General features: G+C 38.4%; 1 protein-coding gene across 1 annotated transcript in view; it reads right to left on the bottom strand.

Annotated features, from left to right (window-relative positions):
* Positions 1-21,317, bottom strand: part of LOC126470857 (uncharacterized) — a 59,651-nt gene that overhangs the window by 11,508 nt on the left and 26,826 nt on the right. Inside the window, exons 20-36 of the mRNA XM_050098872.1 lie at positions 20,935-20,995; positions 18,377-18,408; positions 18,102-18,271; positions 17,524-17,635; positions 17,383-17,415; positions 16,971-17,186; positions 16,584-16,654; positions 9,453-9,747; positions 8,858-8,955; positions 8,235-8,268; positions 7,842-8,073; positions 7,668-7,719; positions 7,484-7,523; positions 5,943-6,020; positions 5,710-5,836; positions 5,123-5,272; positions 4,803-5,015 (exon numbers count right to left, since the gene is read on the bottom strand). Of these exons, the coding sequence (XP_049954829.1) occupies positions 4,803-5,015; positions 5,123-5,272; positions 5,710-5,836; positions 5,943-6,020; positions 7,484-7,523; positions 7,668-7,719; positions 7,842-8,073; positions 8,235-8,268; positions 8,858-8,955; positions 9,453-9,747; positions 16,584-16,654; positions 16,971-17,186; positions 17,383-17,415; positions 17,524-17,635; positions 18,102-18,271; positions 18,377-18,408; positions 20,935-20,995 (2,014 nt within the window). The remainder of the gene's footprint in view (positions 1-4,802; positions 5,016-5,122; positions 5,273-5,709; positions 5,837-5,942; positions 6,021-7,483; positions 7,524-7,667; positions 7,720-7,841; positions 8,074-8,234; positions 8,269-8,857; positions 8,956-9,452; positions 9,748-16,583; positions 16,655-16,970; positions 17,187-17,382; positions 17,416-17,523; positions 17,636-18,101; positions 18,272-18,376; positions 18,409-20,934; positions 20,996-21,317) is intronic.

Genomic DNA, 21,317 nt, shown 5'->3' with positions numbered 1-21,317 from the left:
TTTGAAAACACTTCAACAACTTTTTCTACCGAAATGGCTTTTGTTTTCTTCATTTGGCTGTATTTATACTTTCAAAAAAGATTGTTCTGTTGCAAAGCACCAGCATTTTCTCACCAGTTAACTGAATTCCTCTCAGATTAAGGTGTTTCTGGACATTATTTGTCTTTTCTTGCCCAATCTGAAGATTAAAAAATCTGCAGACTATTAATTTCGACCTTCCGTGGGCATTCATAGCCCTACAACCCATGCTTGACAACACTACAGATAGAACTGACAAGACACTTAGCATAAAGTAAATCAATCATACGTTAGCTTGGTTTTAACATTAGAAGAATTATTTCTGCACCATCAAAAAACATTAAAGACTGTTTTCCAATCACTATAGCACAGAGGGCATTATAGGCTATAGTCACAGACGGCAGCAAGTGTAAACAGACTAGAATTTTGACCACCACAGGGGAAGGAGCAGTGTGGGGAAACAAACCCCGCATCCATTTCATTGGGCAGCAGCCTACAGCAGAACTGACACACTGTCACAGGGATTGCCGATCTCTTCTGGTGTTGTAAGAGTCATAATTGAAATCTGTGATGGAGCAGGATTAGTCGCTTCACTTATTTCAAAATAAGAAAAGAAAACAATGAGTAACACACAACACAAAACATTTGGGGTAGCTACCACACAATTGCTTGTTGAAGTTGCAGAGTATTGTTAATGATACAGGCCGGAACTCTAGCGGTACATTGCAGTGTGTGTTAAACAGACCACTCAATCATCCACAATTGGCATCACACCAGATCATTGAGTGTATTGATACATCCTTGCATTTGTACACTTTGTTTTGCACATAGGTCCTTGTGCACATTATCTATCCAAATTGGGTTTCGTCATATGGTGTATAATGCCAGTGACTGCTTACATTTTCGATATTCTATGCAGAAAATACAGCCATTTCAAACTTTCGCTAACAAATAGCTCATCTGGATACAGTTCGCTATGAAATGGCATCTATTAAGTAATTTCGCATTTTGAGGCAGAATTCACATTTATTTTGGATTTATCGGAAAATGTGAATTATTCCAGTCCCAAGTAATGACTCATTATTAAAGGTACCTATTTTCTGCAAAGTGCAAAATCACAAAATTTTACAAATTTTGTTCAAAATGAGTAACTGTTTATCTTTAAGAAAAATCACAAAATAAATGATGAAATTGTGTGGAATCAAATCATTTGAAGTTAATGGAGTAAATTCAATTAAAGTTATGGCAATGAAATACAAATATTGATGACACTCGATTCTACACTACTTCGATACATTGAATTCAGTATTGCTAACTAAACTTCCTGCACAGGGAAGTAAAGTAAAATTAATTTTATGTGATGCTGAAATAATAGCACTGATTATGTGTGTGTTTTAAACAATATGATAAATACAGTCTTTTCTGCTGTAGGAGATGGTATTTCTTGCTCCTACAGATGAGGTAGTGGTGAAATGTACCAAACATCAATTATACCTTGATCAAATCTCATTTCTTAGGGTCTATTTCATTATTTTGTTGTTGCTGGAATCCATATCCTGATTTGTAGGTAATGGTTTGAAAAATATTGAGACAAACTGGTAGTTGTACTGAAAAATAGTTCATGAAGAACATGTCATAGGTAGAAATACAAATGATGCCAGAAATTATATTCATTATGAAGTCAAACTTGTTAAGCATCATTTCTCTCCTAAGAGAGAACTCTATCTACATGAGTGCAACAGTAAAATGTAATTTCTAGGCATTAGTTTTGAAGACAACTGGTACACAATCCTTATATCAAAGGCAAACTAATGTACCATACTCTGGAAGATATATAAATGTTGTAATGTATTTGTTTCCCAAATGAACCTACATTAAACTCAACCTGAAGACACATTTGTTAGCATAACTAGTCTCGGTGAACTATTGTGGAAGGTTACTTAACCCTTTCATTGCTACAGAGGTGCTCTTTGCATTCTGTGTTGAGGTGGCTTTTGTTAAGGCTTTACTGCTCTCCAGATGTTGGTGCCTGTGCCGAGACACAGTGTTCTATGAAATCTTTTTTCAAAAACTATTAAGTGAGAAACACTTATTTTTGTATATGTTACCTGATCCCCCTCATGCACACTAAAGCTATCAGTTGGTTTGTTGCTTGTTCCATAAAGTTTGTTAATTGCTCCACACATAAAATTCATGATAATTATTATGATGTGGAATGTGACAACAAACACATAATTTTTATCTACAACTAAATAAAAAATTGAAAATAATGGCTGCATGTTTGCCATTTACAGTTCTTCTTGATCTTCTTCTGCTTCTTTTAATGACTAATTATCTCTACTCAAGAATTGCTCTATGGTGTATAGGGAGTTATTAAGCGGAAAGCTCTTTAATCTACTTTTGGAAACACTTCTGCTATTTGTTAAACATTTTATTCCCGTACGTAGACTTTTAAAGAGCTGTACAGTTGCATATTTAATCTCTTTCTATGCCGAAGTTAGATTCATTAAAGGGTAATTTTTACTTCTAGTGTTGTATTTGTGAAGATCAACGTAACTGTAAAATTCGGACTGATTACTGATTATAAGTTTCGTAAGTGAATAAATGTGCTGTGAGGCTGTGGTTAATATTTCCAGCTGCTTAAAGAGATATCTGCAAGATTTACATGTGCACACTCCATACATAACTCTGTTTAATTTATAATGGGCCACAAGCACTTTTTGCCTAGGCGAGAAGTTAGCCCAGAGTATTATCCCATATGACATCAATGAACAAGCAAAATATTTTAGCTTGCTGACTTCTACATTCACGAAGTTGGCAATTACTATTATGACAAAAGTAGCAAATCTTAAACATCTTAGCAGGTCTACAGTATGGTTTTTCCAGTTTATGTTTTCATCACATTCACACCAAACACTTTGCAATTTCCATCCCAGTTTATTATTTACTGTTGGTGTACTCAGTTAATAGAAGGGAGGATATTCTCAACAGTACAAGAGCGGGTTAAATGCATTTTTTGAAAGTTTACAGTAAGCCCATTTGTGCAAAACCATTCAGTAACTTTCACAGAAACATCATTTACCATTTTCTTTGTTGATGGTTCATTGCTTTCTTTGTTGATGGTTCATTGCTCAACTTCAGAAAAATGCTTGTATTATCTGCAAATAGAATTAATTCTGCTTCCCAATGCAAATAAAATGGCACATCATTAACATGAAGCAAAAGCAGCAATGGACCAATGCTACGTCGGAATTCATCAAGCAAGCAAGAAATGGTCAATAGTTATTTACTTGGAATGTTTTTTAGAGCTCTGAGAAGCTGGATGTCAAGACATTTTGGAAAGGTTTCCTCTTAAATTCCATGCTTAACAATACACGAGCCCTTCAACAAATAGTTAATGGTGGCACAGGGACACACAAACACAAAACATATATCTGTATGATTCTAAGCATAAGTCAGAGATGATGGATGCTCAGCTTTCTGCTAGGTATCTCGCGCCCATCCTTTTTGCCCTTCTATACAGAACCAGAAAAAATTATCACTGAGTACTGTAATTACCCGTGTTACTCAATTCTATTTACTTTCTATGCAGTTCCATATAATGCGGCAATAAACTGGTGTAACTGTAACGTATAGTATTTCATATTTCCAAAATTAGAAAATTAATCCCTTGATATATTGACTTTTCTTCACAAACTGTTCCAAAAATGTATTTTATTATTAATGAAAATAGCTTTTGAAGTAAGTGTGACTTACAAATTTTTGAAGATCACTGTTAATAAAATCCAGAATATACTTGTGCACTGGACTTTCACTGAAGTATCCTGAATCATAAAGTCATTTTGTAGTTTGTGTGTAGATATGGAATCAAATCATGTGTTTCACAGTGTGTCCCTTTGAATGGAAATATTGGTGGAGCTAGTCACAGTACAGTTTAAGTATTTATCTCGTACCACTGGTGAATACTTGTCAGTCATCTGTTCAACTTTTATCACTTTCAGTCTCCAACGAAATAACATCACATACTACTTCACTTTCTGGGGTGCTAAATTCAATGTCAAACTTAGGATCACTGTACAGCCATCCATTTTGAAGTACCCAAAGCTACAAACAGTAAAGGTGATATCCATTGGCAAACAACTGAACCAGAACACAATATCTAGGCTACAAATACGGGACTGGATGCCCCCTAGTGGCCGAACACTTAACTACCCATGCTGAAACGGATGTAAGCAAGGCTTTACTTTTTCAGAGGTCTGTTCTTAAGTTGCTGGAATACACTTGGGATTTTAAGTTTTTGTCAGAATAATAAAAACTAACTCTGGCTTTATGTTAAAGTGTTAAATTTTTGAAATCAAGTATTGCCTCTCTATAGTTTCTCATTTGTAACTAATGAATTATTTTCATTACATACAACAAATAGAAGATGTTTGGGTTGAATCAATACAACTGACAAACTGTGGTTATCAAAAATTAAGTCTAATATACATGGCACAAAAAAATCCCAGAAACAAATAATTCCTGGCTGTTACACCACAAAGTAAAGGGAAAAACAAAGATGATGATGATATGTCCACAATATCAAATTATGAAACTTTACTGTCACTTTAAAACATGAGGAATATCACATAAAATAGCTAAACAGAGGGAGAAAGTTCATATTGTCCTCATAAGCTGGGGAGAGACCCCTAACAGCACCAAGAACTATGTGACTTAGCTTGTTTTTCCTGTCCCCAATCTTTAAACTTTTAAGAACCCTCCAAATTACAGTGCTTACCACTTACCGTATATAGAAGGCCTTTGTTGACTATATGGTGGATAGGGAGACTGCTGTGGGTCTTTTGCAAAATCTGGATGCCTTCTAGGGGTCTGTGGAGCTGGAGGTGGCATTGATTTACTATGAGGGCTTCCAGGATACATCTGACCACCTGGGCCAGTTGCAGTAGCTGCTTGTTGACCAGAATATACCTGTTGGCAGTATTTACTTTCAATTGTAACTATTTTTCACAAACAAATATCAAATAACAACACAAACTGTAACAAAACTATAACTTCTGTTTCTTCATGAATAACATTTAAAAAAAAAAAAGTGTTTATACATTACTGTTCACAAGCTCCTTGCTGTTAACTGCACTAATTATTCCTGGTAATGACCTGCAATTGTGCTGTACGTTTTCACACTTTCCCCTTATTAGAAGCAGTACATCAGAATCATAACATTTTTGTATCAGTGAGAATGTGATCTCATATCTACCTGAATAATAACTATGAGGAAGCTAAAAAGATATAAATGATCCCCAATTATACATAATGTACAGACAGTGTATGTATAAAATAAAAAAAATTAAAATACACATTTGTTTATGACGACTTGAAATTTTCAAACTCTGTTCAGAATTAGGTAGGGGTGGGCTTTTAGCTTAAAACTTGTTGGCAGAAAAGTAACAAGTATGCTTTGTGTGTCCCAGAATGTGTTATAAATTCATATTGGGAAGAAATTCATATTGGGAAGAAATTCAAATTGGTGTTCAAGAAATCATAAAATTTATATGAAGTGTTGTTATCTGCAACAATTTCAAAGTAGGAATCACATGAATTCAAGTGATCAAATCTCAAGAACTTTGTTTTAGAATATTAAGACTGTTAATTTTTATATTTCAACTGAGGTTTTTGCACATAATGAAGCCTAACGAGATAATAATATTGTTGGTTTCAACTGAGAATACTGTATTATTAATCTTGAGGGTGGAAGTGTTGCAGGCATATTGTCCTCCTTAAGGCAGAGTACATTACACTGTTTATTCAAATAACGGAAAACCTAGGATGAGATGATAACAAATAAAGAGTTATGATAGATAGCTACTCACTACACAATGGTGGTGGTGAGTGGAAGACAAGCACATTGAAAGAAGACTGCTACATACTATCAGTGAATGCCCAGAGGGGGCAGTGGCAGTGTGTGTGTGTGTCTGTGGGGGATGGGGAGGAGGAGAATTTGTTGCCTACATCTGACAAAGGGAATAGTTTGATAGCTGATATTACAAAGAGACTCAAAAAGTATGTTTCATAATATAATTGCAGTCTAAGTATATTTTCTTGAATGTTCCACTACACTTCAAAGTGACACAGATACACAATATTTTTCAACATCATCAATTCTCTGTAAATAATGATCAGAATGTTCTGTCTGTCACTCAGTCAGTCCCTCGACAACAGATATCTGCTCCTCTGTTATGAAGCCATTTGAGCATTATTGTGTGAACATCCTCATCATCGGAAAATCTGTGACCGTTTCAAATCAGTTTGTCAATTGCTTGGACATTGTCATCTGTAGTAGATGCCACTGGTCATCCTGCCCTATCAGCACCATTCACACCCATGCGGCCTTGGTCACATTGTAAGCACCATTTTGCTATGGCTGGATGCAACACTGCATTTTGTCCATATACTACCAGAATTTCAAATTGCATTTGTGAGAAAATTAGACTTTTATCCATAAGATTTTTACAGACTCAAGTACTAAGACTTTGCAGCTTTGGAGTATGTTTACAGTTTCCGTGCCATTTCACTTCCACACTGTGATGCAGTTGTTATCCATACCCCAGTAGAACAGTGTCTGCAGGACATCTAGAACATGTACTCTCTTTTGACAATGTGCCATTCTTGTTGCACAATAGTCTTAACATGGGACAACCAGTGTAACTTACTATTTCAAGTACCCTCGTATATAGTAGGCCTCTTTCAGTGTATGTCTCTGCACTTCAAAGCCTCCTCTATGTAGTGAATACTGACCTATCCCATTACATATTATTATTACACTGTTTATTGACAGTTTTAAAAATGCAGACTGATGGTAACATCAGGTATGTATGTAAAAGATTTCACATAGTGTTTCCTACATCAAGTGCAAATAGAAATTTGTGTCCAAAGTGATTGTTTTTGTATCGTATACTTCTATCATATCAAGTGACATATTCTGTGTAGTTTACTCATGAGGTAACATGCAAGTCAGATTACATCCTAAGAAGAACATTCTTTACCATGAAGTCCTAATAACTGTAAATGTAAACATTTTTGCTTCTCTCATCTATAAAAAGAACAAAACTAATGAACTTATGCCACAGTAGAGTTCCATCAGAATATCAACAGAACTACGGCAACTTTTGATTACCCAGAAATAACTGTGTAGAAGGAGCAAAACTAAAACAAGTTGTGAAATTCGATTTTTTAAAAAACCTATGATCTGTAGAAGGTTGACGTGTTTTCATGATTTTTACTGTATATACTAACTACCCTTAATTATTATTATGTACCAATGACGAGTACATTAAACAGTAAATTATCAACTGCAAATACACATTTTTTATAATAAAATTTCAACTATGTTGAGACACACTGTGTGGAAAGTTATCTGTTCAATGACAAGTACACACACTATTCTTCTTCATTCTTACAGTAAGTTTACCTGTAATGATAATGTAAATGTGTGACTTTCAAAGAGCTTACTACAGAGAAATTATTCTATTCAACATAATTAGAAAATTACCTTTCAATGGACAACAGAAATTTTCTGTTGACATGTTGTATTTAGTTCCATCTGCACATGGAGGGCAGAGGGGGGGGGGGGATGATAATACATTCCCAACTACTGTCTTATTTTCTCTCCAATTTTAAAATCTTCTGCCAACAGTCCATCCGACACTGCATTAGAAGCAACTTCAAGAAATGTAGATTTTTTTTTATCTCCCCTCTGAGTTTTTAAAAATGTAGACCTCTCAGGCTGAGCACTAATTTAGCTTAAGTAGCTTCAATGTATCATTGACATTTATTTGTAAGAGTCTTGAATAAGTAATGGGTGTGCTCAGAGTTTTGGAATGCCACAGGCAAAGTCAGCATTTTGGTAGACATCATCACTGCTCCTCTACAACCTTCTTTTGATTTGCTCTCTTTGTACCATTCAACTTTGTTCCGTAAAATGTTAAAGAAACCTGCCAGTATTACCATTACATCTGAAAGGGGCTGGAAAATCTCAAATGAGTGAACTTCAAAGGGAAGCTAAAACTTCGAGAAAAGTGTATGCCATGTATCACTGATGTTTTGATAAGAAATGATTGAATATGCACTGAGTAATGTAACACTACATGAACTCTATTGATAAAAGGCCATGCACAGTACTTCTATAACATAAATATATAATAATGTGTCTATGTACATACCAGCTGTACTATATTGTTATGCACTGTGCAGTATCTGTAGCATACCATACAAACAGGTGTGAACAGTATTGCATGATGTGGTATTGGTACAATCAGGCCCAAAACATACAATATTTATAATGACAAGAAAAACAAATTACAGAAGACGCACAGTTTCACACGTGCACCAAGTGATTACAGTCATGAAGATCCACCTTCCTCTTGGTTGAAATGTGAATTCACTTCATGATCTGTGCTTAGTCAGTGAAAACTTAATGAAGCACAATTAGATGCAATTTTAATATACAATACTGATTTGGCAATGAGGCACTCAAATACAAAGTCAGTAGTTTGACACACAGGATATCAGTCTAAAGAATGTGACAAACGAGGGAGCAAATCATATCACAGAATTAAAGAATTTAAAAGAAAGGCAGCTAATAAAAACTGAAACTGTTAGTGTTACAATGCTGTCCTATGAAACCAGCCGAGGCTGTTATAAAACTGTAGCTACATATATTTTATAATGGGTTATACTCGTGTCTAAATTAACCAATCATGAAACACTTATTAAGAAAATGTGGATGGAAATCTCGGAAGTCTCAAAATTAAAAGTTTTGGGCACCACGTACATCTAGACAAACATTGCAGTAAACCTTTTAGAGATCTGAAAAATTGTGGGATGTTGAACTTGCGGTAAGACTGTTTGGAAGTTAAAAATTTTCAGTAACTGCAATACAGGCTGTAACAACATTTACAAGGCTTAAATAGAACTACTCAAGAAAGAATATACAATCCCTTAATTGTCTATGTCCTCAATGAGAAAGTTACAAGGCACAGTAACACAAATGGTACAATTATGTATGGATGAAAAGGGAAACCATATAATTTAGATATCTCACTCAACATAGAACATAATTACACATATACTTAAGAAATGGTATGACACACTCATGAATTTACAATTTCTGTGGCATAGCATTTGGAGCTGTAAAACCTTATGTGATGTAACAAAATATTTAATATTGCATTGCTTCCTACAATTATAATCACTGACTAACATGACACAGTGATTAGTGTACCACAGGTACATTCATCCACCCAAATATTGGTTACACATGGTTGCCGTAAAAAGCTTACAGTAAATGGAGGGATGATTTACTTGAAAAGAAACATCCCACTCCATTTCCATATTTATCTTCTGTCATCTTCTTTACAGTTGTAGGTATTCAAAAATACATCGCATTGATCCAGAAAATGTAAATGAATATCAGCATTGTTATTTCTTTCACATTTTAATGAAGAAGTATGATTTACTTTTATACAAATGACTATAATTACCGGATCTTGACGGTAATAGTCTTGCTGTGGTGGATACCCTGTGGGTTGCTGTGCTGGTGGTCCCATAGGTGGAGCAGGATAGCCAGTACGTGAAGGATAGCCAGGTGGCTGTCTGGGCCCCCCGTACCGGTTGTGTCCAAAGGGATCTTGACCACCAGCCGACTGCTGCGTCCCTCTACCTTGTCCATAACTCCTGAAAATAATAAAAGACTAATTGCAACACATTATTTTCCTAATTACAATGCCACCAACTGTTACCTCAATATAGATTCTCACATTTGCTCAATTTTAGACTACTGCCAGCCTATTCTCTGATAGAACAAATGTTCTTGCTAAGCCAAAGACAATATGCAATAGACCCAAATGGAAATTTAATATTCTCTTGTTTTTACTTTCACACAAAGGTAGGTGTGTGTTTTTTTTTTTTTTTTTTTTTTTTCTTTTTGGAGCTTACGGGTGCTCAGTGTTGAGGCTATCAGTGCCCTTACATATTTTGAAAGAAACAAATATGATTAAAATGTCCAAAATTGTTGTCTAACAGTGTGAAGGAAACCTATAAAATGACACTCATTCACTCACTCCCATGCCACTCACATGGAACCACACAATCACCATGTCTCACAGGAATTAATACAATGGAGAAGGGTGAAAGGCACCATTCCTGGGATTAAAATAGAAGTAAAACCACAGAAGAGCTAAAGGAAAGGCACAGGGAAAAGTGACTGGTCGACCACTTACAAAAACATGAGTGACCCAGTCATCCTGTTAACAGATTAGGAACATCATCCTAAAATTTTTGGAAACACATTGGAGATATCACAACATCTTAAAACTCTCAAACACATTCCTTTCAATGTCACTTGAAACAAAGGGGACATCTGCTGCTGCCGCCCTCTGGTCTAAAAATAAAACATAATCTAGTAAAATGTGGTGCACAGTCATCTGTATGCTACAGGCAGCACACACTGGAGGATCCTCTTGGCAGAGCAAGAAGCCATGCATCAGAGGATTGGCCTATGTGAAGACAAGTAAGCAGGACTTCATCCCGTCTTTGTGGCCAAAGCTTATTACCAGTCACTTCCACCCACCCAATCATCTTCCCATTGACACACTGTTGTGGATTGGCAAGACAGCCAACCCACTATGAGAGGAAGCCGAAAGGCACACGTTTTAGCTCACGCAGGCTGGCATGAGGTCTGGAACAGGTCAAGGAAATGAGACTAACAAAAAATGAACGTAGCTGCTGGAATACTTAACTTTAATCCATAAATGGTGAACATCACTCTTGACGGTACATGTCTTACAGCATCAATAGTAACTGGTAATGGCGCTTTGCTAGGTTGTAGCAAATGACGTAGCTGAAGGCTATGCTAACTATCGTCTCGGCAAATGAGAGCGTAATTTTTCAGTGAACCATCACTAGCAAAGTCGGCTGTACAACTGGGCGAGTGCTAGGGAGTCTCTCTAGACCTGCCGTGTGGCAGCGCTCGGTCTGCAATCACTGATAGTGGCGACACGCGGGTCCGACGTATACTAACGGACCGCGGCCGATTTAAAGGCTACCACCTAGCAAGTGTGGTGTCTGGGGGTGACACCACACACACAACTCTACTTAAACAGCGAGGTGATGGCATGCAGGGGGATAGCACACTGAAATAACTGAAGATCGCTCCATGCCTCCTTGACTGCTACATCCGCCCTTTTGGTCCCCTCAATACCCATGTGTCCTGGTACCCAGCAGGACACCTCCTTCCCCACCCAGCCATTGTAATTGATGGAGGATGTCCTGGATATTTTGGCCTACTTTATCTGCTGGATACGAGCATTGTAGAGAGTCCAGAGCATTCAGAGAATCTGAACAAACAAGGAACTTAGCAAACTAAGCACACCTCATCTGCTCCAGTGCCCACAAGATCGTGTACAGTTCCGCATCAAAGACAGTAGAGTCTCAAGGCAGTTAAACCTTGAGGACACTATCAGGGAAAACAACAGAGCAAACAATGGGGCCCCTGTTTCAACCCATCCAGAAAGACAGCTGTAGAGCTGTGGCGCTCAGTTAAAATGGCAGAAAATATAGTATTTAAACATATGCAGGAGTGCAATCTCTCCTGTACTGCACTAATTCTAAAATTACCCTGGGACTATGCAATGATGACAGTGGCAGGTAGTTAAAATCCTGGATTTGAGGACTTACGTTTCCCATATTAAGTGACTCCAGCACACACTGCACGCAGATTGCAAATGGCACTGTTGCTCATAGACGATTAGAGAAAAGGTGTTCCAAAGGTGGACGAGCAACAGTATTGTATGCAAGTGAATTTGGAGTATGAGGCTGGTCCTGCAAGCACCTGTGGCCAGTCTAATCCCCTCAAGATGGATAGCATCAATGATATTCAGATAAGAAGGCCTCACTGAGCTGTACAATGTGCATCCACAGTCAAAGCGTGAACACACAAAAGCCCTATAAAACTAAACAGATGTGCCCTGTCTGCTCCCCAACACCTGTAGCTAATGCACTTTATGATATTGAGTGCTTTCTGGGTTCTGGGTTTCAGCTCTCTGAGGTGTGGTAACCATAACAGTTTGGAGTCAAAAATGAGGCCCAGAAACCTGACTGAGTCTTTCAAATGTAAAATGGTGTCTGCCATATGCAAGTCAGGTAAATTAAAAATACTATGATAATGACTAAAATGAAAACACATACACACTTTTCTGCAGAAACCTGAAAACCTCTCTGTGCAGACCACTCCTACAACTTAGAACTACTTAAACCTAACTAACCTAAGGACATCTCACACATCCATGCCCAACGCACGATTTGAACCTGCAACCGTAGCGGTCGCGTGGTTCCAGACTGAAGCACCTAGAACCATTTGGCCACAAGGGCCAGCTAGTTACATCTGACAGGGCACGACTGCAACACTGGAGGAGTAACAAATAAATAGCAAAATCATCCACAAATAAGGAGCACATACAGGACTCCTTACCATAGACATGATTCTGTTTAAAGTACAGCAAAGAGAGTAACACTTGAAACACTGTCCTTAGGAACACCATTATCCTGCACAAAATGATCCAACAGCATGTCACCAACTTGGGATCTAAAAAAAGCACTTAAGACAGTAAAGACTGCATGGAGATCTGGAGATGGCTACAAACGCCTCATTGATGGAGCTGCATGACAATACTTTCTCCAAGTAGTATCATACATCTTACTTATATCAAAGAAGATATCAAGTCAGTGATGTACTGTAAGTAAGCCTGCTGAATAGCCGTCTCCAGTACGGCAAGGTTGTCAACAGTGGACTGAAATCTGGAATTCACACCAAGCGTGATTAAGGAATTACCTGGTCTCTAACAATCAGACCTGACGACAGTTAACCATTTGCTCCAGGGTCTTTCCTACACAGCTCATTAAGGCGACACTCTGATAACTACTGGTACATGTGTGGTCTTTTACTAGTTTGAGGAGAGGTAGCAGAATTGCTTCTCTCTAGGAGTTGGGAAAGTTTCCTGTCTGCCATATAAGATTGAAACATTCGAGAAGGATTTCCTTTGATGCTGCTGGCAAATGTCGAAGTATGCAGCACTAGATTTGGTTGTGACCGGGTGCAGTATCTTGAGTTTCAGGCAGTGCTAATTCCAGGTCCCACATGGCAAGAGGCCAGTTGAAAGCCTCAAAATTGTGGAATCTGAAGTCCATATTGTCCCTCTCTGCAGTCACACAGTAACGGTAGATCACTGGATCCCAGCTGGAATTGGTAGTAGTTGCTGTAAAATGCTCTGCCATTGTCTGAGTGATGACACCAGGCATTGTTTGGAAAACACCCTCATTTCAGCACTGCTGCTATTGGTAAACAACTGTGCCCCAGAAAATCCTCCCGATGGCTGTCCATACCTCTGTAGAATATGTGGAACCGTTGATGGAGCCCGGGAACATTTGCCATGACCTTTCCTTGCTCTCCTTAATTACGTGTTGAGCCTTGGCTCCTGCAACTTGAAAGGCTGTGAGGTTGCTTGCTGTTGTGAGGCATTTAAACCATCGAAGAACAGCATGCCACACCCAGACTGCTGAACAACACTCATCAGTCTACCAGCACACAGGCTGCCTCCTAAGATGACCTGAAGACTTTGGAACGGAAAGTCAGCAGGATCACTCGTCTGATGTGTGATCCACTCATTTCTGGACACTGTCATGGTGTTCAAACACAACCAGCTGACTGAACAGTGTACAGTTAGCCCTGCTGCCCATCCATTTCGGTGATTTCTGTTCAAGCAATCCATTTCCAGTGGGTGAATCCACGCTGAGAAGTGGTCACCGGAACAAAGGTCATCAGTTGCTTCCCACTGTGTTGAGACTGCAATGGCTGGAGAGCAGAAAAAGAGGTCATTGTCTGAGGACAAGCCAGTAGCAGCTGATAGAAGAGTAAGACTGCCTGTGTTGAGGATGCACAGCTCCTGAGATATCATGAGGTTCTCCAAGTTTCGACCCCTGGGACAAGTATAGTTCAAGCCCTATAATACATTATGGGCATTGAAATTAATCAGTAGCAGAAACAGGCAGGGGAGCTGTGCAATAAGACATATAAGCCTCAGAGTCTATCACATCCTGTAGAGGTAGATACAGGGAGCAAGACAGTGATCTTATCACCCATGTGAAGAGCAACAGCTACTGCTTCTAGACTGGTAACCAAGGAGAGAGCAGAGGATTGATAGGATTGATGTGCGTTACTGACAAAGACAGTAACCCCAATCTTGGCTCTTTCCCATGTCAGGTGAGGGTACAGCCCAGTAGCACAGGGGCACCAGTGGCCTTGAAATGTGTTTCCTTAAACACAAGCACAGGGAGTGTGCCTTTGTAAGGAATTTCGGTTCCTCCATGTGTGTCCTGAACACATTAAGTTTTCATATGTCCATCCTTCTGACTGAAGGTTGGAGGGACTTCGGTCATCCACTTATGTAATAAAATGGAACACCTCAGAAGCTATGTTGGCATTTTTGGGTTGGAGACACATCAATGTTATAGTCTATGGAAACCAGTTCAGAGATGTCTGCCACTGATGGGATTGTGTATACGATTGGAGTTAACCCCCTTGGCATCAGTTAAGGCCTGAAGATCGTATATTGAGTCACCAAAACTGGTAACTGTATAATAAATAACATCAAAAGGACGACTGCAGGTGTCACATTTTATAACATTATATGAACCCATTAATGTTCCACTTTTAGATGGGAGCCGTCTATCATGAGGTAACACTTTCACCCTAACTTTTGGCCTGGGAGGGGAGCCCACAATGGGTGGAGCTCAGTCTTTGGTTGAGATGGTTGTCCCTGTCTCACATCAAGGTCCATAGCCTCCAAAGAAGAGTCAAAACAGGTGTCTGAAAGGATGACATCAATACTGTCAGACTGTGTACTTCCCATCCCCACCAGTGGACAATTCTTTGCCTTCAACTTTGATTTTTTGGTCCGAGGAGGCAACTGCAGAAGTGGTAGTGTCAGTACTGGACAGTGGACCAGACTGAGTCTTTGGAGGGGCAGGACTTCTGCATTGTCAGCAACCACGCTTTTTCTGAAGTTTTGGAGGGAGGGACAGGCTTCAAAATGACTGCAGCAGCACAAGTACATTGACCAACGCAGGTACTAGTGCTGATAGTAGCAACCTCTGTTTGCATAGCAACATCAGCTGTTTAGGAACTGAAACAAAGGAGGTACAAGTAGTGAACATTGGTGGGCGGCATAGCTTTATTATTTTTTTGGCCTCATTATATGGAATGCATTACAGAGTCTTATGCTTTCGCACCTTTTGTTCTTCAAGGTATACACTACAATCCTGACTCCAGACACAGTGAGCCCCAGAGCAGTTCATACACTTCAAAGGAGATGTAAAAGCGACTCTTCATGGGCAGCCTTACCACATTTTCCCAAAGTGGCTTCTCCACGACTCCCAAAATTAGTATGTCCAAAGTGCTGGCATTTGAAAGAAGGCATTGGGTTGGTGACATAAGGCCGCATGTTTAGATGAAAGAAATCTGCCTTAATGTACTCAGTGACTTCCATACTATTGAATATCAAGATAAAGGCATCTGAATTTACAAGATCCCATCTACCCTCTTCACAATGTCTTTCACATCGACTACACCTTCTGGAGCCCACTCACATCACAATACCTCCTTGGGAATGTGAACGAGATCCCTGCAAGTCACAACACCTTTGCTGTAGTTCAACGTGTTGCACAGTTCAGTGTCTATTGCACACTCCCCGAAGCAGCTACCTTCTTGGAGGTTAGCTGATGGTTGGGAACTAGAAGTTTACACTAACAATGTCGCATTGCACAAGCACTTTACTGTTTTTAAAGAGCCACAGGTTCCCTCAAAACCCTTTGGGATATAGGATGGGGAAACCTTCTCAAAACTACACTCTTTTCTTCTCACTATTAAAACCACTTTCTGATAATCAGCACGTGTTCTATTACTCAAGACAATACTTTTAGAATGAATCAGAAGGACTGGCTACATGAGCCCGTTTGTTAGATTGGGTACCTTCCAGCAGTCTACCTTTTCCACTGAGAGGAGGAAGGGAAAATTTCGAAGGATCCATTTTGGTCCCATGAACAGCTAGGGGAATAAAAGTTCACCTAGACAGAGCCCCACATAACAAAGTAAGCCTTATACAACAGAGGCACACCAGGTTCTTCAGAAGTTGCCCGCAAATGACTGTTCCACCTCATCAGCGCACAGCACACCTTGAGACTGAGGGGTTTCTAACAGCAGTTTGTACCATCCATGTGATCCGGGTGGTAAAGCCCATGACACACAACATTCCACCATCATGCTGCACAGTGGTTGCTGCAGCATGCCCAGAGCTTATGGTGACAGGCGACTGGTGACACTTACCAGTCCCCAGCTCAGGAACCTTAGGGTCACCAAGCCTGTACCCAGGAAACGAATCCTGAGCCCCTGAGGGCCTTTCACAAAAGGCTGATGTCAGCCTCTAGATGGCCATTATTAAGGAAGCCAAGAGACTGACATAAAAAGGAGAAAAACCTTGACACTGTTTTGTGTTTTAATTATCATGTGATAAGATACAGATATCATCAGCTGTAAGAGTGTACAAGTCAAGTTACAAAAATGAATATAAACTCCAAATTGCATCTGTACAGAAATGTATCAGCCATCCATGTGATAAAAATAAAGCTGCATAAACAAAGTGAAAATTGGTATGCCAGCAGTAACGTATAAATTACATCCAGCCATCCCCCACATAAGTACATACCATACACTTACATTCATTTACCAATAAATGGCTCATTTACATATTCAGTAACTAATATATACAGATAATAACTGGGTCTGCTGCTATGAGTCAGTCAGAAAGCAAGCACATAATCAGTATGCTACTATGTTGAAATATTACTTGCAGGTGAAACTTTACACATTCATATTCACTCTGTATGTTCTTCCTTTTATATTGTGCCAGCAGCTTCAATGTTTCTGTACAAATAAAGATGTAACACCAGTTGTTACTTGTACGGTAAACAGCAAGTTTCCGCAAAGCACTATCAAACAAAAACCGAAAAAGAGCTGAAATAATTCCAAGCAGAAGGAAACGCCTGTTGTATGTAAAACGGGACTAATAAAGGAGACACATTGAAGCTGCTAACGTGTCACACAGCGTTCACTTGAGTAGTTGTGCTACTTCCAGCAGATTCAACAGTTTGCTACACTATAATATTTACAAGAAAGGTGTTGACAGATCAGACCAGATAACAGCACATTAGCCATTCAAAAGAAAACAGCTGAAATGTTGGGAAAAATTATTCTTTCACCTTTTTATGATCAGTGCTGCTAGTACTTTTTATCTGGTATTAGGAAACCAGGAATCAATGTTGAAAGGAAAAAATACAAATTAGCAAATTTTCTTCTGGAACTAGCAGTCAGTTTTATCCCAAAAGAAGGTGAATCCAAACCTTGATTTTATAGAGTGTAACAAAGTAATCAGACAACAGAGGTGTAAATCCCCATAGAGAGACACTTTCTTGTGGTATGTTGTCTGAGTTGTGGAGCTCTCTAGATGCTAAACTGTTTCAAAATGTATCACACACAGACAAAATACATGTAATGTGTATGATGCGTTTCTTTTTTCAGATGACATAAACATGGTATTTTAATACAGATAATCCATGTTTTCATTTGATAAGATAGAATACAATAAATCTTTACATATATTTCAATAAACAAATGTCTAGATTTTTATGGAATAATTCAACGTATTTATTTTATTGTTCCAAAGAAGCAAGTTTTCAGAAATCCTCTAAAAATGATAGTGTGGATAGTCTGAGATAGACCTGAGAGACCAATCTTGAAAGTGTTAATAATGATCTATTTGTCACAATGTATTGTCCTTAACTATCTCCTTAAGTTGCAAGCAAGTGTCCAAGTGAACAGCTCAGAATTTGAATGTTAAAGTGCCCACAGCAAATGTTCCACTGTAAGGCTTTAAGTTCCAATAAAAAGAATTTTAAGGTCCAGAGCCATTAATTATTACATCATAAATATAACATCCACAAAATGATTTAAAATGTTTGTTAACAGACACATGAGAGAGATGGCAGAAATTGCAAGAAGTTCTTTGAGCAAGGTCGAAGGTTGCAGGCATGATAATCTGTAACTAAAAGGTGTCACAAACAACATAGTGAACACAGGGTTGATCAGCAACTGTAGCATACACATAAACATATCACATAAACAAGTACTTAAGTGCAGAACAAAACTAAATAACTATACACAGAATAACTGTCCCACTGAAATTATGTCTGCTACCTGAACTTGGTAAGTTACAGACTCAAAATACCCTAAAGCAAAGCAACTAATAATGAATTTTCTTATTTAAAGCCCTCAGGTCAATCAAATGAATACAGGCAAAAAAAGTGAGTACCAAATCCATGACAATTTTTCACCACAAAACAAATGGAATATTATATAAAACAAGCCAGTTACTTTCAGAATGAATTTTCACTCTGCAACAGACTATGCACTGATCCTTAGAACTGTGTGCTGGATCTCTGCCTTTTGCGTCTGATGTATGAACAAATAAATCACAAGGTTTCCAAAAGTGTGGGCATGTCACATACAGCTGTATGCATAAGAAGCACGAATTTCCCAAATTTAGTCCATACACTCATAGCAATTTTCCCTGTATTTTGTTGATGGTCACAGAAAATGCAAGTCACAACACAAACATTTCAGTTTGAATGGCATGTCCATTAGAGAATCATTGGGATGTGTGGCAACAGTGCATCTTCTCCTGTAAATTTTCCACTTCAAACTGAAGCTTTGATGATATTGTTCAACATCTTTTTCACTGCAACCCTGGTGCTGTTGCAAAGTAGTGGTGGATTTATGTTCCACAGAAGAATGATAGGCATGCCACTTTTCAATGTTGAAATGTGTCGTGGAATGCCTGGCAAATCGAGTTGAATAATTAAGAGCTTTTTCTTGATTCATTACAGTATCAATGGATTCATATGTTGTCACTCTACCTGGTGTTTCATTTTAGATGCAGGAATTGATGGCACTGACATCATTGGTATTGTCTGTTAATGTAGCACTTGCATGAGCAACTAGTGATTTTTGTGATTCTGTGTGATATTTGGTAGAACTTAGTGAATCAGTTCATCTGTAGCTGCTGTGATTTTATAGAAGTTTGTTGACAATGCATAAAGTTGTGCAAATTCATCAATTGCTATTTAAACATTCTAGTATCCAACAACTGTTTTGCAAATGTCCAGCAGATGCTTCATGTCGTAATTGCACATGTTAATTGGTCTTCAGAAATCAATGTCTGTAAATGTTGTAATAAAACTGATGATTTGAGACATGAGTTAATGTCATCAATGGCTGTTTTACATGGGATAACTGGTGGATTTTCCAAAATTTAGTTCCTGGCAAGCATTGCACACTTGAACCACACACATACGTGACCAATTACTATTCCCAGTTTTTGGAAGGTTGTCGGGCCATGTAGACTAATTGACAGTAATTGCAAGTAACAGCATGCTGCATTGTCTGGTGAATGGTGTACTGATGGCCTAAGATGTCAATCAAACCTAAATTGGGATGTCTTGAAACTGCTTTGCACTGTTTGTATTGTTTAAACTTGTTTTCTGATGCATTCTGTGAATAACATGTCGGCACTTCAGATTACTGTCTTATGCATGTAACATCCTCACACATTGAAAAAAACACAGTTAACATTGTTGGCAAACATGACAATGCTCTTGCACATGCATTTTCCATTGTGAAGTACACACACTGTCAATTTTCAAGGTGCACTGTCAAATGAGTAACTATTTGACATTGTTCATGGATTGGAAATGATAAAATGCACCATACTATTTCATTCCTACTAATGTACCATTCCAGTTGATAGTGGTCGATTCCATTTATAGGTGCTGTTGCATTTACTGCTCCAAAAATTGCCATATCATTTCCTCCATTGAGATATTTGCAAATGTACTTTATCAGTTTCCCTGAATTGCAATACTCGACACTGATGAGTGCTTTGTATGTTTTTGAGAGTAATGGCGAGTACAGAAACGCCCAACAATTACAGAGTTCAGCATCATTGTTTCATACTTTTTAAGTGATGGATTTGCAGCCATCTTCAGTGGAGTGTCGTGTTACAGTGGATATCCTTCACTGCCACTGGTAGTCAGTCTCAGCAAGTAATGCTCCTAGGTATCATCTCATTCATTTCCCATTAGATTTGCATGGAGAATGGTTGTTGAATAAGCCACATGGACCATAAATAACATTTTGGTGACAACTTCAAAGAAGTCCTGATCACTGGTGATACCTGCTGTTTCTGCAGAGATGACACTATCAACCTGACATTGAGAGATCTTTTCTGTCAACTAAGGCAAAATGTTTACATGTCACAATTATATTTTGCCATTAAATGGAAAACAACCAACAGCATTTCTCTTCAAAACCGTGATGCTTGGAAATGAAATCCACTGAAGATTTCAATTTTTGTTTACAGCCTTGGAGAAATATAATGATGATCCAATGACAATTGACTAGTTAACAAAAGTTCTTTTATTTTATCTTGTGTAGGATTTCATGTGCATGTGATTTAAAAAGATCTGTGTGGGCCTATGCACAAACATGCGTTATTGCATCTTGTGCGTACCCATGCATGTGCTGTGGACTACCTATAAATGTGGCCAGTAGTGTGACCATTTTGCTCAATTCACCGGGATTCACATTGCCATCTTTAACAACTGAAGCATATAAATGAAAGTACCCTTCACAATGCAACTTGGTTTCATGCAACTGATTGTAGAGTTGTCATTAGGTTTGGATTTTCCCATACATACAGACAATTTCATCATTTTCACAAATCATCATCAAAATGGCACTGACTGTTTTCCTAGTTTGCTATAAATGTATGTATTAATTCAGAAGCCTCAAAGAGTATATGCAGGGTGATAATGATTGAAGTACCAGTTTCAAAACTCAGTAAGAACCTAACCAAATTTGTACAGATTATTATTGAACAAGGGGAAAATGTTATGAATAAAAAATTATGACTAGATGAGACTGAAAGTGGCAGAATAAGCAAAATAAAAGACACAGGGTAACAGCTGTTCCTAATTTTGAACCTGAGATGCTCGGCATGCATGTCTCAAAGCAGTATTGCATGATACTGGTAAAGCTCTTCTACAAGAACAGTGATGTGTGCCAGTTGGGCTGAGTTGGG

This window comes from Schistocerca serialis, chromosome 3, assembly GCF_023864345.2.
Source record: "Schistocerca serialis cubense isolate TAMUIC-IGC-003099 chromosome 3, iqSchSeri2.2, whole genome shotgun sequence".
In the NCBI taxonomy this organism is placed as follows: domain Eukaryota; kingdom Metazoa; phylum Arthropoda; class Insecta; order Orthoptera; family Acrididae; genus Schistocerca; species Schistocerca serialis.
The sequence above is the reverse complement of the archived record's forward strand: the minus strand, read 5'-3'. Positions and strand labels throughout refer to the sequence as shown.